Source organism: Salmo salar, chromosome ssa11 (genome assembly GCF_905237065.1).
Source record: "Salmo salar chromosome ssa11, Ssal_v3.1, whole genome shotgun sequence".
NCBI lineage: Eukaryota > Metazoa > Chordata > Actinopteri > Salmoniformes > Salmonidae > Salmo > Salmo salar.
In genome coordinates this window covers 51,513,760-51,538,772 of record NC_059452.1, presented here as the reverse complement: position 1 = coordinate 51,538,772, position 25,013 = coordinate 51,513,760, and the positions used below count along the sequence as shown (strand labels likewise).

The following is a 25,013-nucleotide window of genomic DNA, read 5'->3' as shown; positions in this document are numbered from 1 at the left end:
ATATTTCAAAATCGACTTTGACTGAGACGTGAGATACTGATATTCAATTTCAAGATACAACCAATAGAAAATTAATTTAATTCCTCATCAGCTGGAGTTGAGAGATATTCAATATTTTTTTTTTTTATAATGGAATTGTATGAAATAGCCACTGAGGTGAGATCTTCATATATATATATATGAGTGGTAAAGGAAAAAGCAACCGACTGTAGTTGAAAGTCGTGGTGTGAATGCGGGGGAGGTGCATCTGCGACAGCCGAAAGTCAGACACTAATATGGTTTTCTAACAGCAAGCCTCAGATCAACATGGCAGTGATGCCTTTGTTTCTAAAAATGTCTTCCAACTGGCATCAATGGTTTCTTTGAGTAGCAGCCATATGTAGCTGCCAGGGAAACAACTTGTTCTCACTTAGAGGATAGAACCCAGCCTGACTGGTGTTTATCACAATATGCTGGGAACTTAATAACAACATTTATTTTGCTCAACTACAGCTTGAAATAAGTTGTGTTTAAAAAAAAAGATTGACCTTATTTATTTTTATTTAACCTTTATTTTAACTAGGCAAGTCAGTTATGAACAAATTGTTATTTACAATAAAGGCCTACCAAAAGGCAAAAGGCCTCCTCCGGGACGGGGGCTGGGATACCATTTAAAAAATAAATAAATAAAATAAAATATATATTTTTTTTTAATTTTTTTTTGGTAGGCCTTTATTGGTAGGCCTTTATTGTAAATAACATATATAGGACAAAACACACATCACGACAAGAGAGACACCACAACACTACATAAAGAGAGACCTAAGACAACAACATAGCATGGCAGCAACACATGACAACACAGCATGGTAACACAATCTAATTTGCATAGTAATAAATACAAAAATCACCATAAAAATCTGTCTGTTAAAGCTAGAGATATCTGCATGGGCTGCATCACAATCCACCACATGTCGGCCTTCCGCATCTGCGACGGAAGGTGACAGTGTCACGTTCGTCGTACTGAGTGGACCAAAACGCAGCGGGAATGTGTATGCTCATCTTCCTTTATTACAAAGAAAACCAAAACAAACACTTAATACAAAACAACGACGAAAAACAGTCCTGTGAAGCACACAGCTACACACGGAACAACTACCCACAAATCCCATAGACAAAACACCCCTATTAAGTAGGACCTTCAATTAGAGGCAAGGAGAAACAGCTGCCTCCAATTGAAGGTCAAACCAATAAATTAAGCATAGAAATAGACTAACTAGAACGAACATAGAAATACACTAACATAGAACATTAACCAAAAAAAACGAAAACCACTAAACAAACACCCCCTGCCACGCCCTGACGAAACTACAATAACAAACAACCCCTTTTACTGGTCAGGACGTGACAGGCAGAACTAGAGTGGTGTTTGTCAGACCAGGAAATTCAGTCTTCTCACAAAAACTTCTGTAGCGTCCGAACGGTTTAGCCTATAAAAAAAATTATTATGACCCCCACAATGGATGAGACTCACAAACACGGTGGTGTTCTCTGTTTTGCTCTACGACCTGTCACCGATCTCGTCTGAAGTCGATACCGCCAATCTGCCAACTTCTGTCCTGTAGTGTCGGAACACGTACGTGACTTTTATGACTGGAAGTCTATGGGTATCTGCTAGCATTGAAAAGCATGCTAGCAGATACCCATAGACTCCGGTCTCTGCGATAACGCTAGTTAGCATTGGATCGCGAAACTATTTCTAACTTCCTTCATACTGGACACAGAAACATGAAAATTGTATCCACGAGTTAATCTGACTCTGGGTCAGTAGATGAAGGGCCTCATCTGACTCTGGGTCAGTAGATAAAGGGACTCTGACTCTGGGTCAGTAGATAAAGGGCTTCATCTGACTCTGGGTCAGTAGATAAAGGGCTTCATCTGACTCTGGGTCAGTAGATAAAGGGCTTCATCTGACTCTGGGTCAGTAGATAAAGGGCTTCATCTGACTCTGGGTCAGTAGATAAAGGGCTTCATCTGACTCTGGGTCAGTAGATAAAGGGACTCTGACTCTGGGTCAGTAGATAAAGGGCCTCATCTGACTCTGGGTCAGTAGATAAATGGCCTCATCTGACTCTGGGTCAGTAGATAAAGGGCTTCATCTGACTCTGGGTCAGTAGATAAAGAGCCTCATCTGACTCTCGGTCAGTAGATAAAGAGCCTCATCTGACTCTGGGTCAGTAGATAAAGAGCCTCATCTGACTCTGGGTCAGTAGATAAAGGGCTTCATCAGACTCTGGGTCAGTAGATAAAGGACCTCATCTGACTCTGGGTCAGTAGATAAAGGGACTCTGACTCTCGGTCAGTAGATAAAGAACCTCATCTGACTCTGGGTCAGTAGATGAAGAGCCTCATCTGACTCTGGGTCAGTCGATAAAGGACCTCGTCTGACTCTGAGTCAGTAGATAAAGGGCTTCATCTGACTCTGGGTCAGTAGATAAAGGGCTTCATCTGACTCTAGGTCAGTAGATAAAGGGCCTCGTTGCCAGCATCTCTTTAACACCTCTTTAACACCACCCCAGTACTCCGGAGTCACAGGTCTTGTCCCGAGGTACGTGACGCAAAGTGCCTACTCCCTCTGAGCGGAAATAAAAACTTCATATGGATCAGTCAAAAGGAAGGGATCCACTTTCTCCAAAAATGTCACTCCCATCGGAGCTAGAATCATTCTCTGCATGACCATCGGGGCGAGGCTCGGACTCTGAGGTCTTCATAGTGTGGAAATACTGTATAAACCACAGGTTTTTTTGAATGCACTGGGCCTTTAAGTATCTCCATTAGCATCATAGCATTTTGTGGAATATTTCTCAACATGGAAATGTTAATGCATAGTTCTACTGTACCCCTTTCCACTAAGCAGAACCCCCCCCCCCCCCTCCATGCTGATGCTCATTAGACCCAGGCCTCCAGCCCCCCCCATGCTGATGCTCATTAGACCCAGGCCTCCAGCCCCCCCCCACACTGGTTGACCTACTGTATACCATCATCCAAATTGATGATTGATTGCTTTCATTTGTCACTTCCGTACTGACTTAAGCTAACCACCATGAATAACCACTGCCAGGAATTCCCATTAAACATGTTCTATGAAACATTACTTAAAATAACAAATCTATTAAATTAAATATGGCCCTAAAGGCAATACAGGGGTTCAACAAGATACGTTGTGAGATGTATTTGAAAAGGTTATGGCGATTCACCAATTCCAGGAAATGCATCAAGCCCCACCCTATCAGTCCCCTTCTGAGTATATTACATCTGAATGAGCTATGCTACTACGTACATTATACCAAAAAGGGACCAGGTCGAGAAATGGATGGTACTAAATTGATGTTTTTCAAAACATTTACTGAGAAGTATATTGAATCATAATAACAACAGGTTTAATTGGTACTTCCTGTTTACCTAATAAAATAAAGCAGTATTCTTTATTTTTTATAATAGATTGTTACACATAGACCTATGCAAAATATTCTATGCTTACCCTTTAGGCCTTCTGAGAATTGTTATGCATTATTACAAATACTATAAACAATCATCTCGATAAGTGACACGTTAAAAACAAACTATATTTGCTTACATGAACACCCCTCCAGTACAAACGGTTTATGGAATCAGACGTCAGAGCAAGCTCTGTGAAGTACTGAACAACTATGTTGAGAGTCATTAGTTACCGTGAGGTCAAATGAATGAAAAGCAATGACTTCTGGGTATTTCCCTTCACATTAAGTGCTACACAAGCCAACCGTAATCAGCGACTTATTAATGATGATCCAGCATCTACAACATATTGTGTGTCTGGGTAATGTATCTATATAGGAAGGGTTGGATATAGGAGAGGTTGGATAACGTATCTATATAGGAGGGGTTGGGTAATGTGTCTATATAGGAGGGGTTGGGTAATGTGTCTATATAGGAGGGGTTGGGTAATGTGTCTATAGGAGGGGTTGGGTAATGTGTCTATAGGAGGGGTTGGGTAATGGGTCTATATAGGAGGGGTTGGGTAATGTGTCTATATAGGAGGGGTTGGGTAATGTGTCTATATAGGAGGGGTTGGGTAATGTATCTATATAGGAGGGTTTGGGTAATGTATCTATATAGGAGGGGTTGGGTAATGTGTCTATAGGAGGGGTTGGGTAATGGGTCTATATAGGAGTGGTTGGGTAATGTGTCTATATAGGAGGGGTTGGGTAATGTGTCTATATAGGAGGGGTTGGGTAATGTGTCTATATAGGAGGGGTTGGGTAATGTGTCTATATAGGAGGGGTTGGGTAATGTGTCTATATAGGAGGGTTTGGGTAATGTATCTATATAGGAGGGGTTGGGTAATGTGTCTATAGGAGGGGTTGGGTAATGGGTCTATATAGGAGTGGTTGGGTAATGTGTCTATATAGGAGGGGTTGGGTAATGTGTCTATATAGGAGGGGTTGGGTAATGTGTCTATATAGGAGGGGTTGGGTAATGTGTCTATATAGGAGGGGTTGGATATAGGAGAGGTTGGATAATGTATCTATATAGGAGGGGTTGGGTAATGTGTCTATAGGAGGGGTTGGGTAATGTGTCTATATAGGAGGGGTTGGGTAATGTGTCTATATAGGAGGGGTTGGGTAATGGGCGTACTGGAGAGACGCACTGGAGACCGGGTGCGCGGAGCTGGCACAGAATATACTGGGCCGTGGAGGCGCACTGGAGGTCTGGAGCGTAGAGCTGGCACAACCCGTCCTGGCTGGATGCTCACTTTAACCCGGCAAGTGCGGGGCGCTGGCACAGGACGAACTGGGCTGTGAAGGCGCACTGGCGACGCAGTGCATATCACCACATAACACGGTGCCTGACTGGTCACACGCTCCCCACGGTAAGCACGGGGAGTTGTCAGGTCTCAACCCTGACTCCGCCAATCTCCCCGTGTGCTGCCTCTCGTGCTTCCGTCGTTGCCGTGACTCCCAATCTCGTCGCTGTTCCTCCCTCGCTGCTTCCACTTGTTCCCATTGGAGGCGATCCCATCCGGCCTGGATCTCCTCCCACGTCCAGGATCCTTTGCCATCCAGGATGTCCTCCCATGTCCAACTCTCCTGGCCACACTGTTTGGTCCGTTTTTGGTGGGAGGTTCTGTAACGGCTCTCGTCGGAATGAGTGGACCAAAGCGCAGCGTGGAAAGTGTTCATGATTTTTATTGATCAAAAAACACTCGAACAAAGTAACAAAACGAAAAGCCAACAGTTCTGTCAGGTAACAGTATACTAAACAGAAAATAACCTCCCGCAAAACTCAGGTGGAAAACAGGCTGCCTAAGCATGATTCCCAATCAGAGACAACGATAGACTCTGATTGGGAACCACACTCGGCTCAAAAACAAAGAAACAGAAAACATAGATATTCCCACCCGAGTCACACCCTGACCTAACCAAACATAGAGAATAAATAAGATCTCTAAGGTCAGGGCGTGACACATTGAAACATTAATAAAATACAGTATTTCTCACATGTTGTTATTTTGAGTTTATCTCTATAATTATATTGTTTATATTATTTTAAGTATTGTTTGTGCATTGCCAGTCAGGGGTGCCAGTAATTTTGGAGCCCACTGTACCTCCATTAAAGAAGATCTGTGATGGCATCATGTTAAAGAGGAGAGTGACCCTACTTTCAGGTTCTTCCATTTAGCAGCCGACTAGTTAATGCTCACATAGAAAACTATTATGTTTCCTGTGTCCATGAAAGGTTTTTGTTATGTGTCCATGAAGGGTTTTTGTTATGTGTCCATGAAGGGTTTTTGTTGTGTCCATGAAGGGTTTTTCTTATGTGCACATTAAGTCAAGACTAAAGTACGTACACACAGAGTGAGGTCAAGTCAACAATCCAAAAACAAAGGTGCATCCCAAAATGGCAACCTATTCCCTGTTTAGTGCACTACATTTGACTGGTCATAGGCAGTGCACTTCATATGAAATAGGGTTCCATTTGTGCTGAATCCCTTGTTTTTGACTGATGACTTGATTGAAGCCTTGTAAATAACCACATCAATGAAGAACACTTCTGGGAACAGTACATTTGTTACGTTCACCAATCAGAAGCACGTAAACGGTAAATGTATTTGCCATTTATTTGAACATGGTAAAGGTGTACTTCCTGTTCATTACCTGGAAGGCTGCTATTAGGAGTTTCATTGATGTTGAAGCAATGGATTTAATACAAAATCATTTGGATTAGAGAATTCTTGTATTTCCCATTTATTAGGCTATATATTATGCATAGTAAACATCTTTATATTATGCATAGTACCCATTCATTAGGCTATATATTATGCATAGTAAACATCTTTATATTATGCATAGTAAACTGTAACGTCCTGGCCATAGAGAGGGGTTTTTTGTTCTTTATTTTGGTTAGGCCAGGGTGTTACATTGGGTGGGCGTTCTATGTTCCTTTTTCTATGTTTCTGTTAGTGTTTGCACCTGACAGGACTGTTTGGCTGTCAGTTTTCTTGTTTTGTTTGTATAGTGTTCTTTCTTTATTAAATATTCTAATGATGAACACTAACTCCGCTGCACCATGGTCCACTCTCTCTTCAGACAGCCCTTACAGAATTACCCACCAAACAAGGCCCAAGCAGCGGAGGAGGGAGCAGCGCCAGGAGGAGCAAGGATCCTGGACCAGGGAGAGAAAGGACTGGATATGGGAGGACATCCTGGACGGCAAGGGATCCTACACTTGGGAAGAGATCCTGGTCGGAAGGGATCGCCTCCCATGGGAACAGGTAGAGGCACTCAGAAGAGTGGAGGCAGCAGGAAAGAAGGACCAACGGCAACGGTTTGAGGGAACACGGCTGGGAAGGAAGCCCGAGAGGCAGCCCCAAACATTTTTTTTGGGGGGGGCACACGGGGAGTGTGGCAGAGTCAGGTTGGAGACCTGAGCCAGCTCCCCGTGCTTACAGGAGGCAACGTAGTACTGGTCAGGCACCGTGTTATGCAGTAAAGCGCACGGTGTCCCCAGTACGCGTGGAGAGCCCGATTGGGCATCGAGCCAGGACGGGTTGTGCAGGCCGTGCACTCTAGACCTCCAGTGCGTCTTCAGGACCAGTGCCTGCGCCCAGAACCAGGCCTCCTGCATGTCTACCCATCCTGGTCAATCCTGTGCCTGCGCCCAGAACCAGGCCTCCTGCATGTCTCCCCATCCTGGTCAGTCCTGTGCCTGCTCCACGGACCAGGCCTCCAGTGGGTCTCCCCATCCTGGTCAGTCCTGTGCCTCCTCCTAGGACCAGGCCACCAGTGGGTCTCCCCATCCTGGTCCGTCCTGTGCCACCTCCCAGGACTAGGCCTCCAGTGGGTCTCGCCAGTCAGGAGTCGCCAGAGCCGCCCGCCAGTCAGGAGTCGCCAGAGCTGCCCGCCAGTCAGGAGTCGCCAGAGCTGCCCGCCAGTCAGGAGTCGCCAGAGCTGCCCGCCAGTCAGGAGTCGCCAGAGCTGCCCGCCAGTCAGGAGTCGCCAGAGCTGCCCGCCAGTCAGGCGTCGCCAGAGCTGCCCGCCAGTCAGGAGTCGCCAGAGCTGCCCGCCAGTCAGGAGTCGCCAGAGCGGCCAGTCAGGAGTCGCCAGAGCTGCCCGCCAGTCAGGAGTCGCCAGAGCTGCCCGCCAGTCAGGAGTCGCCAGAGCGGCCAGTCAGGAGTCGCCAGAGCGGCCCGTCTGCCCGGAGATGCCAGAGTGGCCCGTCTGCCCGGAGCTGCCAGAGTGGCCCGTCTGCCCGGAGCTGCCAGAGTGGCCCGTCTGCCTGGAGCTGCCAGAGTGGCCCGTCTGCCCGGAGCTGCCAGAGTGGCCCGTCTGCCCGGAGCTGCCAGAGTGGCCCGCCTGCCCGGAGCTGCCAGAGTGGCCCGCCTGCCCGGAGCTGCCAGAGTGGCCCGCCTGCCCGGAGCTGCCAGAGTGGCCCGCCTGCCCGGATCAGCCAGAGTGGCCCGCCTGCCCGGATCTGCCAGAGTGGCCCGCCTGCCCGGATCTGCCATCGCCGCCCGCCAGCCGGGTGCAGCCATCGCCGCCCGCCAGCCAGGCGCAACAAGGGTCGCCCGCCAGCCGGGCGAAGTCAGGGTCGCCCACCAGACCTTCGGCGCGGCCAGGTGCGCCACCTAAGAGGCCGCCGTAAGAAGGCCCACCCAGACCCTCCCCTTCAGTGTCAGGTTTTGCGGCCGGAGTCCGCACCTGGGGGGGGGAGTACTGTAACGCCCTGACCATAGAGAGGGGTTTTTTGTTCTTTATTTTGGTTAGGCCAGGGTGTTACATTGGGTGGGCGTTCTATGTTCCTTTTTCTATGCTTCTGTTAGTGTTTGCACCTGACAGGACTGTTTGGCTGTCAGTTTTCTTGTTTTGTTTGTATAGTGTTCTTTCTTTATTAAATATTCTAATGATGAACACTAACTCCGCTGCACCTTGGTCCACTCTCTCTTCAGACAGCCCTTACATAAACATCTTTATTTTATGAATAGTACCCATTTATTAGGCTATATATTATGCATAGTAAATATCTTTATATTATGCATAGTGTCCATTCATTAGGCTATATATTATGCATAGTAAACATCTTTATATTATGCATAGTGCCCATTCAAAAAAATCTAAATACAATGCAAGGCTGTTAAGTCGTTTAAACATGTATGTTAATTACCAATCCTGTGTAGAAAACCACAGTATTTCAGTCTTATTGGTGTGTATAGACACTAACCTGTCCATAATGCTTTATGTAGAAACTACAGACACTAACCTGTCCATAATGATTTATAGAGAAACTATAGACACTAACCTGTCCATAATGATTTATAGAGAAACTATAGACACTAACCTGTCCATAATGCTTTATAGAGAAACTATAGACACTAACCTGTCCATAATGCTTTATAGAGAAACTATAGACACTAACCTGTCCATAATGATTTATAGAGAAACTATAGACATTAACCTGTCCATAATGATTTATAGAGAAACTATAGACACTAACCTGTCCATAATGATTTATGTAGGATCTATAGACACTAACCTGTTCATAATGATTTATAGAGAAACTATAGACACTAACCTGTCCATAATGCTTTATAGAGAAACTATAGACACTAACCTGTCCATAATGCTTTATAGAGAAACTATAGACACTAACCTGTCCATAATGCTTTATAGAGAAACTATAGACACTAACCTGTCCATAATGATTTATAGAGAAACTATAGACACTAACCTGTCCATAATGATTTATAGAGAAACTATAGACACTAACCTGTCCATAATGATTTATAGAGAAACTATAGACACTAACCTGTCCATAATGATTTATAGATAAACTACAGACACTAACCTGTCCATAATGATTTATAGATAAACTATAGACACTAACCTGTCCATAATGATTTATGTAGAAACTATAGACACTAACCTGTCCATAATGATTTATAGAGAAACTATAGACACTAACCTGTCCATAATGATTTATGTAGAAACTATAGACACTAACCTGTCCATAATGAATTATAGAGAAACTATAGACACTAACCTGTCCATAATGCTTTATGTAGAAACTATAGACACTAACCTGTCCATAATGCTCTATGTAGAAACTATAGACACTAACCTGTCCCATAATGCTTTATAGAGAAACTATAGACACTAACCTGTCCATAATGCTTTATAGAGAAACTATAGACACTAACCTGTCCATAATGATTTATGTAGAAACTATAGACACTAACCTGTCCATAATGATTTATAGAGAAACTATAGACACTAACCTGTCCATAATGATTTATAGAGAAACTATAGACACTAACCTGTCCATAATGATTTATAGAGAAACTATAGACACTAACCTGTCCATAATGATTTATAGAGAAACTATAGACACTAACCTGTCCATAATGATTTATAGAGAAACTATAGACACTAACCTGTCCATAATGATTTATAGAGAAACTATAGACACTAACCTGTCCATAATGATTTATAGAGAAACTATAGACACTAACCTGTCCATAATGCTTTATAGAGAAACTATAGACATTAACCTGTCCATAATGCTTTATAGAGAAACTATAGACACTAACCTGTCCATAATGCTTTATGTAGAAACTATAGACACTAACCTGTCCATAATGATTTATAGAGAAACTATAGACACTAACCTGTCCATAATGCTTTATAGAGAAACTATAGACACTAACCTGTCCATAATGATTTATAGAGAACCTATAGACACTAACCTGTCCATAATGATTTATAGAGAAACTATAGACACTATCCTGTCCATAATGATTTATAGAGAAACTATAGACACTAACATGTCCATAATGATTTATAGAGAAACTATAGACACTAACCTGTCCATAATGCTTTATGTAGAAACTATAGGCACTAACCTGTCCATAATGATTTATAGAGAAACTATAGACACTAACATGTCCATAAGGAGGATTCAGGGGGGGGCCAGGGAGGATTCAGGCAGGAGTCAGGGAGGAGTCAGGGAGGAGTCAGGGAGGAGTCAGGGAGGCCACACTGACTATCTCTATGACCACTCCTTCTGCCCACTGCTCTCCTATTCACTAGGAACCAAGCTAGAAAAAAATTGTTTTGAAACAGGGAGGGACTACCTAAACTTGTCCAATAAGAAACACTCATTTTCATTATCCATTGCAAAGCGCTAATGACTACGACCCGGGGCTGAAGAGAGCTAGGCAACGTTATGCTTTTATCAATTGCATACTCCCACCCCTCTCACCTTCTCCACCAATGGGTTTTGATAAGGAGACGAGTAGAGAGAAGAGAGGACGCAGGGTTTTTGCAATTGAGAAAAGGCCCATGAATGTGAGCACTCCTCCTCTTCCTCCTCCTCCTCTTCAATCCTCCCCATGTAGCTGCTGCTGTGGGCTGGCCTCACACATCCCTCCATACCTCCTCCCTCCTTCCCTTCTCAGGACATATTTATAAAAAGACTCTTGGTCCCACCATGGGAGGATCACTCACAGACACAGGAGTCCACGGAGCCACAGGTGAGCAGAACAACCCAATAGCTGTTCTGTGTGTTTCTCTGTCTGTCTCTCTCTCTGTGTCTCTCTGTCTCCCTCTGTGTGTGTCTCTCTCTCTGTCTCTTTCTCTCTCTATCTCTCTCTGTCTCTCTCTCTGTCTCTCTCTGTCTCTCTCTGTCTCTCTCTCTCTGTCTCTCTCTCTCTGTATCTCTCTCTCTGTGTCTCTCTCAGTCTCTCTCTGTCTCTCTCTCTCTGTTCCTCTCTCTCTCTGTATCTCTCTCTCTGTGTCTCTCTCTCTCTCTCTATCTCTCTCTGTCTCTCTTTCTCTGTATCTCTCTCTGTGTCTCTCTCTGTCTCTCTCTTTGTCTCTATTTCTCTCCATCTCTTTCTCTCTCTGCCTCTAACTCTGTCTCTATCTCTCTCAGTTCTCTCTCTCTCTTTATCTCTCTCTGTCTCTCTCTCTGTCTCTTTCTGCCTCTCTATCTCTATCTGTCTCTCTTTCTGTCTATCTCTGTCTCTCTCTCTCTGTCTGTCTCTCTGTCTGTCTCCCTCTCTTTCTCTCTCTCTGTCTCTCTCTCGGTATCTCTCTTTCTCTTTCTCTTTCTCTCTCTGTCTCTTTCTTTCTTTCTCTTGTTCTCTGCCACTCTAATTCTCCCTTATTCGCTCTTTCTTACACACACACACACACACACACACACACACACACACACACACACACACACACACACACACACACACACACACGCACACGCACACGCGCACGCACGCACGCACGCACGCACGCACACGCAAAACAAATGTGACTTGACTAATATCTAATACTGCATGTTCCTCTGAGATTCAGCCCAGCGCAAACAACTGGACACTTTGTCTAATGTAACTGCTGTTGTGGTCTGTGTGTGTGTGTGTTCTCTGATGTTCCAACAGTTACCATGCTTGAGGATAAAGTATGACAATATCTGCAACTCTCTCAGATCTCTACAGATCACTTGTAATCACAATCAAATAGGCTGTTTTGCAATGTATTACGGTTAAAAAGCTCAAACATAATGATTTGATATTTAAGTATGTTTGTACATTTTGTAAAAAAAAAAAAGAGACCGTGTAGAATACCTCAAACATTTAGAATGAATGTCATTTTTCAATGATTTTAGGCAAACCAACTGAGTTGACTTTTTTTAAAACCAAAGTGATTTAACTGTAATGACATAACCCCCATCTATGTATGACTCTTCATAAGCTCTCTTCCGTCAGTGAAACAGCAGTCGGTGAAACAGCAGTCGGTGGTGAAACAGCAGTCGGTGAAACAGCAGTCGGTGAAACAGCAGTCAGCGAAACAGCAGTCAGTGAAGCGCTTTGTTGCATCAGCATGGTCATCTCAGTATTCCCATACTGCTGGACCCTGTGCCTGATCCAGCTGGCTACAGGACTGGTTCATGGAAACATTCGTCTAGAGGACTCCCATCCCAGCCTCAGACACACCGAGGACTCCTTCCTTTCAGATATCGGTTTGTTATTTTTGCATTTGCTGTAATTAGGTAGACGGTGATTACTGTCCAGGTGAGAAAGAACTGGGGACTGTTCCAGAAAGCTGGATCAATCAGTTAGTCAGCTAATGTTTTGATTGAAGTCATTCTGCCTCTAGGAAATGATCCCATTCTGATTGATTGATTGATTGATTGATTGATTGATTGATTGATTGATTGAGGAACTGACCTTCGTTCCTCCCTCAGGTAAAGGCTCTCTCTCTAGAGGGGATCCTGTTGGTTTCCGCTCAGAGTCTGAGCAGGAAGAGGAGGAGCTTCTGATGGCCATGGAATCCTACGATGAGGTGGATCAATATACTATTTAATCATTTACTCATTGTGTATGACAGCGTGCAATGTGTACATCACTTTAAAATGTTGTTACGACTGGAACATCATGTGTGTTGATGTACACTGAGTATACGAAACATCTTTCTACGACATAGACTGACCAGGTGAATCCAGGTGAAAGCTTTGATCTCTTATCGATGCCACTTCAGCCAGTGTAGATGAAGTGGAGGAGACATAGGGGAGGTGCAACTCAATATTAAGAAGGTGTCCTTAATGTTTTGTCCACTCGCTGTAGAACACCAGTGTGTTTAGATTTTACTACTGTGTACTTATGGAGACCAGACATTCTCACAAGGATAGTAACACAAGGAACATTCAGACACTTCGCCGTGGGAACACTTCGCTGGTGTGTTGTTTTAGGCTTAGGCGGTTAGGTTAAGGGTTAGGTTTAGGGTTAGGAGTTAGGGGTTAAGATTAGGGTTAGGAGTTAGGGGTTAAGATGAGGGTTAGTAGTTAGGGGTTAGAGTTAGGGTTAGGAGTTAGGGGTTAAGATTAGGGTTAGGAGTTAGGGGTTAGAGTTAGGGGTTAGAGTTAGGGGTTAGAGTTAGGGGTTAAGGTTAGTTTGGGGTTAGGAGTTAGGAGAATATTAGGGTTAGGAGTTAGGGGTTAGAGTTAGGAGTTAATATTAGGGTTAGGAGTTAGGGGTTAGAGTTAGGAGTTAATATTAGGGTTAGGAGTTAGGGGTTAAGGTTAGTTTAGGGATAGGAGTTAAGGTTAGTTTAGGGTTAGGAGTTAGGGGTTAAGGTTAGTTTAGGGTTAGGAGTTAGGGGTTAAGGTTAGGGTTAGGAGTTAGGAGTTAGGGGTTAAGGTTAGTTTAGGGTTAGGAGTTAGGGGTGAAGGTTAGTTTAGGGTTAGGGTTAGGAGTTAGGGGTTAGGGGTTAGGAGTTAGGGGTTAGGGTTAGGAGTTAGGGGTTAGGGTTAGGAGTTAGGGGTTAAGGTTAGTTTAGGGTTAGGAGTTAGGGGTTAAGGTTAGGGTTAGGAGTTAGGAGTTAGGAGTTAGGAGTTAGGGATTAGGAGTTAGGGATTAGTGTTAGGAGTTAGGAGTTAGGAGTTAAGGGTTAGGAGTTAGGAGTTATGAATTAATGTTAGGAGTTAAGGGTTAGGAGTTAGGGATTAGGGTTAGGAGTTAAGGGTTAGTGTTAGGAGTTAGGGGTTAGGGTTAGGAGTTAGGGGTTAGGGTTAGGAGTTAGGAATTAGGGTTTGGAGTTAAGGTTTAGGGTTAGGAGTTAGGGCTTAAGGGTTAGGAGTTAGGAGTTAAGGTTAGGGTTAGGAGTTAGGAGTTAAGGTTAGGTTTAGGAGTTAGGGGTTAGGGTTAGGAGCTAGGGGTTAGGAGTTAAGGGTTAGGAGTTAGGGATTAGGGTTAGGAGTTAAGGGTTAGGGTTAGGAGTTAGGGGTTAAGGTTAGGGTTAGGAGTTAAGGTTAGAGTTAGGAGTTAGGGGTTAGGGTTAGGAGTTAAGGGTTAGGGTTAGGGTTAGGAGTTAAGGGTTAGGAGTTAGGGGTTAGGGTTAGGAGTTAGGAATTAGTGTTAGGAGTTAAGGTTAGGGTTAGGAGTTAGGAGTTAGGGGTTAGGGTTAGGAGTTAGAGGTTAGGGTTAGGAGTTAAGGTTTAGGGTTAGGAGTTAGGGCTTAAGGTTTAGGGTTAGGAGTTAGGAGTTAAGGTTAGGGTTAGGAGTTAGAGGTTAGGGTTAGGAGTTAGGGGTTAGGGTTAGGAGTTAGGAATTAGTGTTAGGAGTTAAGGTTTAGGGTTAGGAGTTAGGGCTTAAGGTTTAGGGTTAGGAGTTAGGAGTTAAGGTTAGGGTTGGGAGTTAGGAGTTAGGGGTTAGGGTTAGGAGTTAGAGGTTAGGGTTAGGAGTTAAGGTTTAGGGTTAGGAGTTAGGGCTTAAGGTTTAGGGTTTGGAGTTAGGAGTTAAGGTTAGGGTTAGGAGTTAGAGGTTAGGGTTAGGAGTTAGGGGTTAGGGTTAGGAGTTAAGGGTTAGGAGTTAGGGATTAGGGTTAGGAGTTAAGGTTAGAGTTAGGAGTTAGGGGTTAGGGTTAGGAGTTAAGGGTTAGGGTTAGGGTTAGGAGTTAAGGGTTAGGAGTTAGGGGTTAGGGTTAGGAGTTAGGAATTAGTGTTAGGAGTTAAGGTTTAGGGTTAGGAGTTAGGGCTTAAGGTTTAGGGTTAGGAGTTAGGATTTAAGGTTAGGGTTAGGAGTTAGGAGTTAGGGGTTAGGGTTAGGAGTTAGAGGTTAGGGTTAGGAGTTAAGGTTTAGGGTTAGGAGTTAGGGCTTAAGGTTTAGGGTTAGGAGTTAGGAGTTAAGGTTAGGGTTAGGAGTTAGAGGTTAGGGTTAGGAGTTAGGGTTAGGAGTTAAGGGTTAGGAGTTAGGGATTAGGGTTAGGAGTTAAGGTTAGAGTTAGGAGTTAGGGGTTAGGGTTAGGAGTTAAGGGTTAGGGTTAGGGTTAGGGTTAGGGTTAGGAGTTAAGGGTTAGGAGTTAGGGATTAGGGTTAGGAGTTAAGGTTAGGAGTTAGGGGTTAGGGTTAGGAGTTAGGAGTTAAGGGTTAGGAGTTAGGGGTTAAGGTTTAGGGTTAGGAGTTAGGGGTTTAGAGTTAGGGGTTAAGGTTAGGGTTAGGAGTTAGGGGTTAAGGTTAGGGTTAAATTAAGAGTTTGGGAAAATTGGATTTTGAATGGAATCAGTTGTTTGGTCCCCACAAGAATAGTAAAACAAACATGGGTGTGTGTGTGTGTGTGTGTCCATCTGTCTGTCTGTATGTGTGGTGTCTACTGTCTAACATTCTGTCCAGGGGCTGTACTTGTACATCAAAGCAACATCAAGCTGCCTCACGCTATAGAAACAGAGGCTCCAGCCCTCTGGCTCGTTCTGGTTCGAACTAGGCTAACTGTCTGTTTCTTACATTCCACCAGGCTGAGGTTGAGGCTGTGCAGCTGCGGGGGCAGAGCCATGAGTTCTCCCCATCGCTGTATCCCTCACCAGCAGTCCTGTCTGTGTTCTGTCTTGTCTGTCCATCTACCAGGATGTTGCTGAGGCGGTGCAGCTGCAGAGCAGAGCCATGCGTTCTCCCCGTCGCTGTATCCCCCACCAGCAGTCCTGTCTGGGTAACACGCTGCCCTGCTGCGACCCCTGTGATACCCGTTACCCTCGAATGTTTGGGTCAATCTGCTACTGCCGTCGGACGGCCTGCACGGGAGCTCACAGGCGCCCCTAACACTCCTAGCAACCCTCTACGGCCCCTCCTCTCACGGTGGGCCCTCTTCTCTGCCAGTCTACAGTCAGTATCTAATCCATATCCGCAAGGCCTGATTTTACGAGCACGCAAACACAGACTCTATACATCCCAGGATGCATCTCCATGAGGTGGGGCCTATAGGATACTTGTTACGTTGTATTTTCTTCTTGATGTTATCTCTGGTTGTGTTATTTTGTATTTTTTTTCGATAGGTTAGATGGATGTTACGTTGGGTGTACATTTATCGTTCAATGAAAGTCAAAAGACAAATCAATCTCTAAACAAGGCAATATAATTGTCCAAAAAATTGGCCTAGATTTTTTTTTTGGGGGGGGGGGGTAAATTATTTAATAAAAAAAAACTGTGAACATATTCCTTTAAAGAGACCAGTAAGTAAAATACTTACATTTAGTCAAATCAAAAGTTGATATTTAAAGTTTTGTTTATTGATTTTAAATAGTGAATCAGGTTCTGTATGTTCATCATGTGCCCAGAGTCTTAACAGTAGTTCAATTGTGTAGCAGAGGTTATCGTGTTCTTGTACGTGGTTAAGCCTTCAGTATGTCAAACTCTCATAATGAATTATATATTTTTAAATACCTGTAGTTGACAATACATTTTGTTTTTCATGGAAATTCCATAATAGGGAAACACCTTTTTTTTTTTTATATTAAAAACAATTGTATTCAATTGGCAGCCATTATTTTGAAAGTCAAACACTCTCTCTAGGTAAGTTAAGAAATCAGTGCAAATAGTAATTTATTGTATCTTATGAATAAAAATGAAATAAAAAAAATATTTTTTGTGCCATAGAAAAGCAAAATGGTCTCTGAACTGACATTTCAAATGACAATGATTCATTACATCATATACTAGGCGATACCTCCACTAATGGCAGCCTCCAGGTGATATCTCCACTAAATGGCAGCCTCTAGGTGATATCTCCGCTAAATGGCAGCCTATAGGTGATATCTCCACTAAATGGCAGCCTCTAGGTGATATCTCCACTAAATGGCAGCCTCTAGGGGATATCTCCACTAAATGGCAGCCTCTAGGGGATATCTCCACTAAATGGCAGCCTCTAGGTGATATCTCCACTAAATGGCAGCCTCTAGGTGATATCTCCACTAAATGGCAGCCTCTAGGTGATATCTCCACTAAATGGCAGCCTCTAGGGGATATCTCCACTAAATGGCAGCCTCTAGGTGATATCTCCACTAAATGGCAGCCTCTAGGTGATATCTCCACTAAATGGCAGCCTCTAGGGGATATCTCCAGTAAATGGCAGCCTCTAGGTGATATCTCCACTAAATGGCAGCCTTTAGGTGATATCTCCACTAAATGGCAGCCTCTAGGTGATATCTCCTTTGGCTTTCATAAACATACTGACACTGTGATGATTCATTACATCATATACTAGGTGATATCTCCACTAAATGGCAGCCTAATACACTAGTCTGGACCGGAGCCATACGGTCAACACTACTGCCCTTTAAAGGTCAACGCTACTGCCCTTTAAAGGTCAACGCTACTGCCCCTTAAAGGTCAACGCTACTGCCCCTTAAAGGTCAACGCTACTGCCCTTTAAAGGTCAACGCTACAGCCCTTTAAAGGTCAACGCTACTGCCCCTTAAAGGTCAATGCTACTGCCCCTTAAAGGTCAACACTACTGCCTCTTAAAGGTCAACGCTACTGCCCCTTAAAGGTCAATGCTACTGCCCTTTAAAGGTCAACGCTACTGCCTTTTAATAGTCAACACCACTACCCTCTAAAGGTCAACACCTCTGCCCCTTACAGGTCAACGCTACTGCCCTTTAAAGGTCAACGCTACTGCCCTTTAAAGGTCAACGTTACTGCCTCTTAAAGGTCAACGCTACTGCCCCTTAAAGGTCAATGCTACTGCCCCTTAAAGGTCAACGCTACTGCCTTTTAATGGTCAACACCACTACCCTCTAAAGGTCAACACCTCTGCCCCTTACAGGTCAACGCTACTGCCCCTTAAAAGTCAACGCTACTGCCCTTTAAAGGTCAACGCTACTGCCCCTTAAAGGTCCACGCTACTGCCCCTTAAAGGTCAACACCTTTGCCCCTTAAAGGTCAACGCTACTGCCCCTTAAAGGTCAACGCTACTGCCCTTTAAAGGTCAACGCTACTGCCCCTTACAGGTCAATGCTACTGCCCCTTAAAGGTCCACGCTACTGCCCTTTAATGGTCAACACCACTACCCTCTAAAGGTATTCTCTAACACCCTGAGACCAACCACTCTGGGTATTCTCTAACACCCTGAGACCAACCACTCTGGGTATTCTCTAACACCCTGAGACAACCACTCTGGGTATTCTCTAACACCCTGAGACCAACCACTCTGGTTATTCTCTAACACCCTGAGACCAACCACTCTGGGTATTCTCTAACACCCTGAGACAACCACTCTGGGTATTCTCTAACACCCTGAGACCAACCACTCTGGTTATTCTCTAACACCCTGAGACCAACCACTCTGGGTATTCTCTAACACCCTGAGACCAACCACTCTGGGTATTCTCTAACACCCTGAGACCAACCACTCTGGGTATTCTCTAACACCCTGAGACCAACCACTCTGGTTATTCTCTAACACCCTGAGACCAACCACTCTGGATATTCTCTAACACCCTGAGACCAACCACTCTGGGTATTCTCTAACACCCTGAGACCAACCACTCTGGGTATTCTCTAACACCCTGAGACCAACCACTCTGGGTATTCTCTAACACTCTGAGACAATGACTCTGGGTATTTCCCTGGCGTATCCCTACTGGTTCTCTTCACATGACACCAAGGTCTGATGTGGGGAGTCAACAAGGCAGTCTTTATGCTTTGTGTCTCCCTGGGCTTTGTAGGCCACCAGCTGACACCCTCACTACCTCAGCATCTTCTTCTCAATAAAACCTGGGTTCAAACATGATTTGATATCTGTCAAATACCTTTGAGCGTTTAATCTAGCCTGTCTGGAAGTGCTGGTTGGACAGGGTTTGCCTTTTTTTGTAACTATTCTGTTGTCCATTAAGCCTGGTAAGTTCAGTCATTTAAAATAGTATTTGAACCCAGGTGGTTTATGGGAAGACAATGTTTGGCCTCAGTTTTTTATTTAACTAGGCAAGTCAGTTTAGAACAAATTCTTATTTTACAATGACGGCCTACCACGGCCAAACCTATGGGACTCCCGATCACAGCTGGTTTTGATACAGCCTGGAATGGAACCAGGGTCTGTAGTGACGCCTCTAGCACTGAGATGCAGTGCCTTAGACCACTGTGATACAGCCCGGGATAGAACCAGGGTCTGTAGTGACGCCTCTAGCACTGAGATGCAGTGCCTTAGACCACTGTGATACAGCCCGGGGTAGAACCAGGGTCTGTAGTGACGCCTCTAGCACTGAGATGCAGCCCGGGATAGAACCGGGGTCTGTAGTGACGCCTCTAGCACTGAGATGCAGTGCCTTAGACCGCTACGCCACTCGGGAGTCTCCCAAGTTGATTAGCTAATGTTGTTAAAAAGGAGAGAGCACTACACTATTATTATTTGACCCTGCTGGTCATCGATGAACATTTGAACATCTTGGTCATGTTCTGTTATGATCTCCACCCAGCACAGCCAGAAGAGCACTGGCCACCCCTCATAGCCTGGTTCCTCTCTAGGTTTCTTCCTAGGTTTTGGCCTTTCTAGGGAGTTTTTCCTAGCCACCGTGCTTCTACACCTGCATCGCTTTCTGTTTGGAGTTTTAGGCTGGGTTTCTGTACAGCACTTTGAGATATCAGCTGATATAAGAAGAGCTTTATAAATACATTGGATTGATTGATACACACAGCACACTCTTGATGCTCTGATTGTAACCTAAACTAGAATTTGTTCTTAACTGACTAAACATTTCACTACACTCGCAATAACATCTGCTAACCATGTGTGTGTGACCAATAACATCTGCTAACCATGTGTGTGTGACCAATAACATCTGCTAACCATGTGACCAATAACATCTGCTAACCATGTGACCAATAACATCTGCTAACCATGTGACCAATAACATCTGCTAACCATGTTACCAATAACATCTGCTAACCATGTGTATGTGACCAATAACATCTGCTAACCATGTGTATGTGACCAATAGAATTTGATTTGATGATCTCACGGCCAGTAAGAGTCTACATCCCAAACAGCACCCTATTTATTTATATTGCCCTACTTTTGATCAGGACACATAGGGGCTTGACGAATCTCCTCCGCACACTCCACTGGCTTCCAGTCGAAGCTCGCATCCACTACAAGACCATGCATGGTACTTACCTACGAAACAGCGAGAAAAACTGTCCCTTCCCTAACTCCAGGCTATGAACAAACCCTGCACCTCAACCAGAGTACTTCATTCTGCCACCTCTGGTCTCTTGGTCCTCCCAACCTTATGGGGGATCAGGTCCCGCTCAGCCCTATCAAAGCTCTTCTCTGTCCTGGCACCCCAATGGTGGAACCAGCTTCCCCTGAACCTGGACAACATAGTCCCTGTCTATCTTCCCCCTGAACCTGGACAACAGAGTCCCTGTTCATCTTCCCCCTGAACCTGGACAACAGAGTCCCTGTTCATCTTCCCCCTGAAGCTGGACAACAGAGTCCCTGTCCATCTTCCCCCTGAAGCTAGGACAACAGAGTCCCTGTTCATCTTCCCCCTGAACCTGGACAACAGAGTCCCTGTCCATCTTCCCCCTGAACCTGGACAACAGAGTCCCTGTTCATCTTCCCCCTGAACCTGGACAACAGAGTCCCTGTTCATCTTCCCCCTGAACCTGGACAACAGAGTCCCTGTCCATCTCCCCCTGAACCTGGACAACAGAGTCCCTGTTCATCTTCCCCCTGAACCTGGACAACAGAGTCCCTGTTCATCTTCCCCCTGAAGCTGGACAACAGAGTCCCTGTCCATCTTCCCCCTGCAGATAGGACAACAGAGTCCTTGTCCATTTCCCCCTGAACCTGGACAACAAAGTCCCTGTCCATCTTCCCCCTGAACCTGGACAACAGAGTACCTGTCCATCTTCCCCCTGAACCTGGACAACAGAGTCCCTGTCCATCTTCCCCCTGAACCTGGACAACAGAGTACCTGCCCATCTTCTGAAAACATCTGAAACCCCGCCTCTTCAGTGTATCTTCAATAATCCCCCAGAACCCCCCTCAAACCACCTCCTCATCTCCCCCCCACAAAAAACAACACTCACACATGACTTCCCTCTTTACTAGCTCTGACTTTGCTGATTGCTAATTTACTGAGGAAAAGTGTACTTACTGAGATATGTGGTTGTCCCACCTACCTACAGTATCTTATTAAGATAAATGCACTAACTGGCTCTGGGTCGGCAAATGGCTCTGGGTCGGCAACTGGCTCTGGGTCGGCAACTGGCTCTGGGTCACTAACTGGCTCTGGGTCGGTAACTGGCTCTGGGTCGGTAACTGGCTCTGGGTCGGTAACTGTCTGTCTCTGCTAGTCCTCAGTCATACTGTCTGTCTCTACTAGTCCTCAGTCATAGCTGTCTGTCTCTACTAGTCCTCAGTCATACCTGTCTGTCTCTACTAGTCCTCAGTCATACCTGTCTGTCTCTGCTAGTCCTCAGTCATACCTGTCTGTGTCTGCTAGTCCTCAGTCATACCTGTCTGTCTCTGCTAGTCCTCAGTCATACTGTCTGTCTCTACTAGTCCTCAGTCATAGCTGTCTGTCTCTACTAGTCCTCAGTCATACCTGTCTGTCTCTACTAGTCCTCAGTCATAGCTGTCTGTCTCTACTAGTCCTCAGTCATACCTGTCTGTCTCTACTAGTCCTCAGTCATACCTGTCTGTGTCTGCTAGTCCTCACTCATACCTGTCTGTCTCTGCTAGTCCTCAGTCATACTGTCTGTCTCTACTAGTCCTCAGTCATAGCTGTCTGTCTCTACTAGTCCTCAGTCATACCTGTCTGTCTCTACTAGTCCTCAGTCATACCTGTCTGTCTCTGCTAGTCCTCAGTCATACCTGTCTGTGTCTGCTAGTCCTCAGTCATACCTGTCTGTCTCTGCTAGTCCTCAGTCATTCCTGCCTGTCTCTAATAGGCCAATGTCATACCTGTCTGTCTCTACTAGTCCTCAGTCATACTGTCTGTCTCTGCTAGTCCTCAGTCATACCTGTCTGTCTCTGCTAGTCCTCAGTCATACCTGTCTGTCTCTGCTAGTCCTCAGTCACACCTGTCTGTCTCTGCTAGTCCTCAGTCATACCTGTCTGTCTCTGCTAGTCCTCAGTCATACCTGTCTGTCTCTACTAGTCCTCAGTCATACTGTCTGTCTCTACTAGTCCTCAGTCATACCTGTCTGTCTCTGCTAGTCCTCAGTCATACCTGTCTGTCTCTGCTAGTCCTCAGTCATACTGTCTGTCTCTACTAGTCCTCAGTCATACTGTCTGTCTCTACTAGTCCTCAGTCATACCTGTCTGTCTCTACTAGTCCTCAGTCATACCTGACTGTCTCTACTAGTCCTCAGTCATACCTGTCTGTCTCTGCTAGTCCTCAGTCATACCTGTCTGTCTCTGCTAGTCCTCAGTCATACCTGTCTGTCTCTACTAGTCCTCAGTCATACCTGTCTGTCTCTACTAATCCTCAGTCATACTGTCTGTCTCTACTAATCTTCAGTCATACTGTCTGTCTCTACTAGCCCTCAGTCATACTGTCTGTCTCTACTAGTCCTCAGTCATACTGTCTGTCTCTACTAGTCCTCAGTCGTACCTGTCTGTCTCTACTAGTCCTCAGTCATACTGTCTGTCTCTACTAGTCCTCAGTCATACTGTCTGTCTCTACTAGTCCTCAGTCATCCTTTATCAGTCTGTGGGCTGCAGTCTTAGAAGGTTGAGAGGGAGGATTTGTGTCAGTTGCTTTGTCAGTCTGTGGGCTCCAGTCTCAGGAGGTTGAGAGGGAGGATTTGTGTCTGTTGCTTTATCAGTCTGTGGGCTGCAGTCTCAGGAGGTTGAGAGGGAGGATTTGGGTCTGTTTATCAGTCTGTGGGACCTTTGAGGCCAGATGAGGTTATTATTTCACCCTGAAGAGGTTTTGTGAAGAAAAGTTTTATAGGCTTAAAAAAATAGTTCAAAGGCATAAAGGCCCAGATCACTCAACATTTTGTTATTCCTGTGTTTTATATCATACTGTATAACAGCTGATGAAACTAACACTGTACAAGTGTGACATTTGTTTATCAATGTTATTTCCTGATAGTTGCTGGTTGAAAATACAATCTACCACAGGACTTTCTAATCAGCAGGTTTGTATGGGCGGGAGTTTCGGCTTTCCATGGTGACATCACCTTGCGGTAAATTGGTTAATAGACCAATAATAAAGAGAGTTCCAAACCTCTCTGCCAATAACAGCTAGTTTTCACTTTTCCCCTCCCACTCAGATTACTCCCAGTCGGTCCTAGAAAAACGATTGCTTGAGAAATGTTTTGTTTTTTTGCTAAAAAAGCTATTTTTGCAAAACATTTTCATGGAAATCTATTACAATAAGTTACTTAAATGTTACCCAGAAATGATTTGATATTGACATAATAACAGCTGCATTGGACCTTTAACAAATCTAGATAGCATCAAAGAGGAACAAAACAAAGGAAGTTGAATTCAGTTTTAGATCTCTATTCAATATGAAACAGGAAGTGAACATAGTACTGCTGGTATTACATGGCAGCCATGGTCCGACATTTATACCAACCTTAGTTGGAGGCAATGGTCTGGTCGATGTAGGAGCGGAGCTCGGTGACGCGGGCGTACACTCCGGGCATAGTGGTGGTGCAGGTTCCACTGCCCCAGGACACAATACCAACCAGGGTCCAGGCACCAGCCTTCTCACAGACCAGGGGGGCCACCAGAGTCACTCTGCAGGAAACACAAAAATATCTACATTAATTTAGTTACAGTTTTTAGACGAGCATCCCATTGGTGGATTTATCTCAGGGATGGGCTACATCAGTCCTCAGGGTCCTGATTGGTGTCACATGTTTTCCCTGGCCCTAGTCTCTGGTGCTAACACACTTGATTCAACTAATTGTATTTTAAACTGGGGTCCATAATTAGTTGATTAATGGAGTCATGTCTGTGTGCTAGGGGCTGGCACCAATCAGGCCCCCACGGACTGGAGTTGCCCATCCCTGATTTAACTGGTGCCTCCAGGTGGGGATTTACATCTCTTCTGATTGGTCTAAGGGAACGGAACAATGAACTTGTGAATGATTGGCTCACCACGCAGAAAGAGGCACCATCTGCTCCAGTGCAGATCATGAGGTTGGTGATCTTGGAGCTCCAGAACTTCTGTCACTGAGCCTTGGTCAGCAGGGGAAGAGCAGCCTGCTGCAGCAGGGTAGGGAGTTGGTCAGCAGGGGAGGGGTGGTGGTGGGGGAGTAGGAGGATGGAACCAGAGAACACCAAGGGTCAGGTAGCGCTACAAAACCGTCCAGCCAATCGCCATATTTCTCACATCGTTAAAAGACTACTTGCAACGGAAAGCCAACTGAAACATACTTTTTCAAATAGACTGAGCCAATTGAAACAGAATCTTTCAACTAAACCCGAACATGCTGCTAGTCAAGAAAAGGTTTGTCTGACTTTACAATGAGACCTCTGGTGATTGGAAGATCTTGATAGAAAGCTGTAGTGATTGGTTACCGTTGTAGCGGATCAGACCCCAGCCAGAGTTCACACACTTCATGCCACTGGGGAAGTCATCGTTGGACTCAGCTAGTGATTGGTTACCGTTGTAGCGGATCAGACCCCAGCCAGAGGTCACACACTTCATGCCACCGGGGAAGTCATCGTTGGACTTAGCGACGCATACTGAGGACACATGGGTCCCCAT

The 25,013-nt window shown here is 45.0% G+C and overlaps 1 protein-coding gene and 1 pseudogene across 1 annotated transcript; one reads left to right on the top strand and one right to left on the bottom strand.

Moving 5' to 3' along the window:
- Positions 1 to 11,008: 11,008 nt before the first annotated feature.
- On the top strand, positions 11,009 to 16,429 carry agrp (agouti related neuropeptide). The gene is made up of 4 exons (NM_001146677.1): positions 11,009 to 11,047; positions 12,278 to 12,531; positions 12,757 to 12,854; positions 15,910 to 16,429. The coding sequence occupies exons 2-4, from the start codon at positions 12,393 to 12,395 to the stop codon at positions 16,099 to 16,101; spliced, it is 429 nt and encodes a 142-aa protein (NP_001140149.1). The 5' UTR covers positions 11,009 to 11,047; positions 12,278 to 12,392; the 3' UTR covers positions 16,102 to 16,429.
- Positions 16,430 to 23,874: 7,445 nt separating this feature from the next.
- Positions 23,875 to 25,013, bottom strand: LOC106591458 (chymotrypsin A-like; annotated as a pseudogene).

Bases quoted from the DNA above. Each gene is read 5' to 3' on its own strand.
- agrp (NM_001146677.1), top strand. From the start codon at position 12,393: ATGGTCATCTCAGTATTCCCATACTGCTGGACCCTGTGCCTGATCCAG. The intron at 12,532-12,756 runs GTTTGTTATTTT...TTCCTCCCTCAG, and splicing joins CTCCTTCCTTTCAGATATCG to GTAAAGGCTCTCTCTCTAGA. The intron at 12,855-15,909 runs GTGGATCAATAT...TCCATCTACCAG, and splicing joins CCATGGAATCCTACGATGAG to GATGTTGCTGAGGCGGTGCA.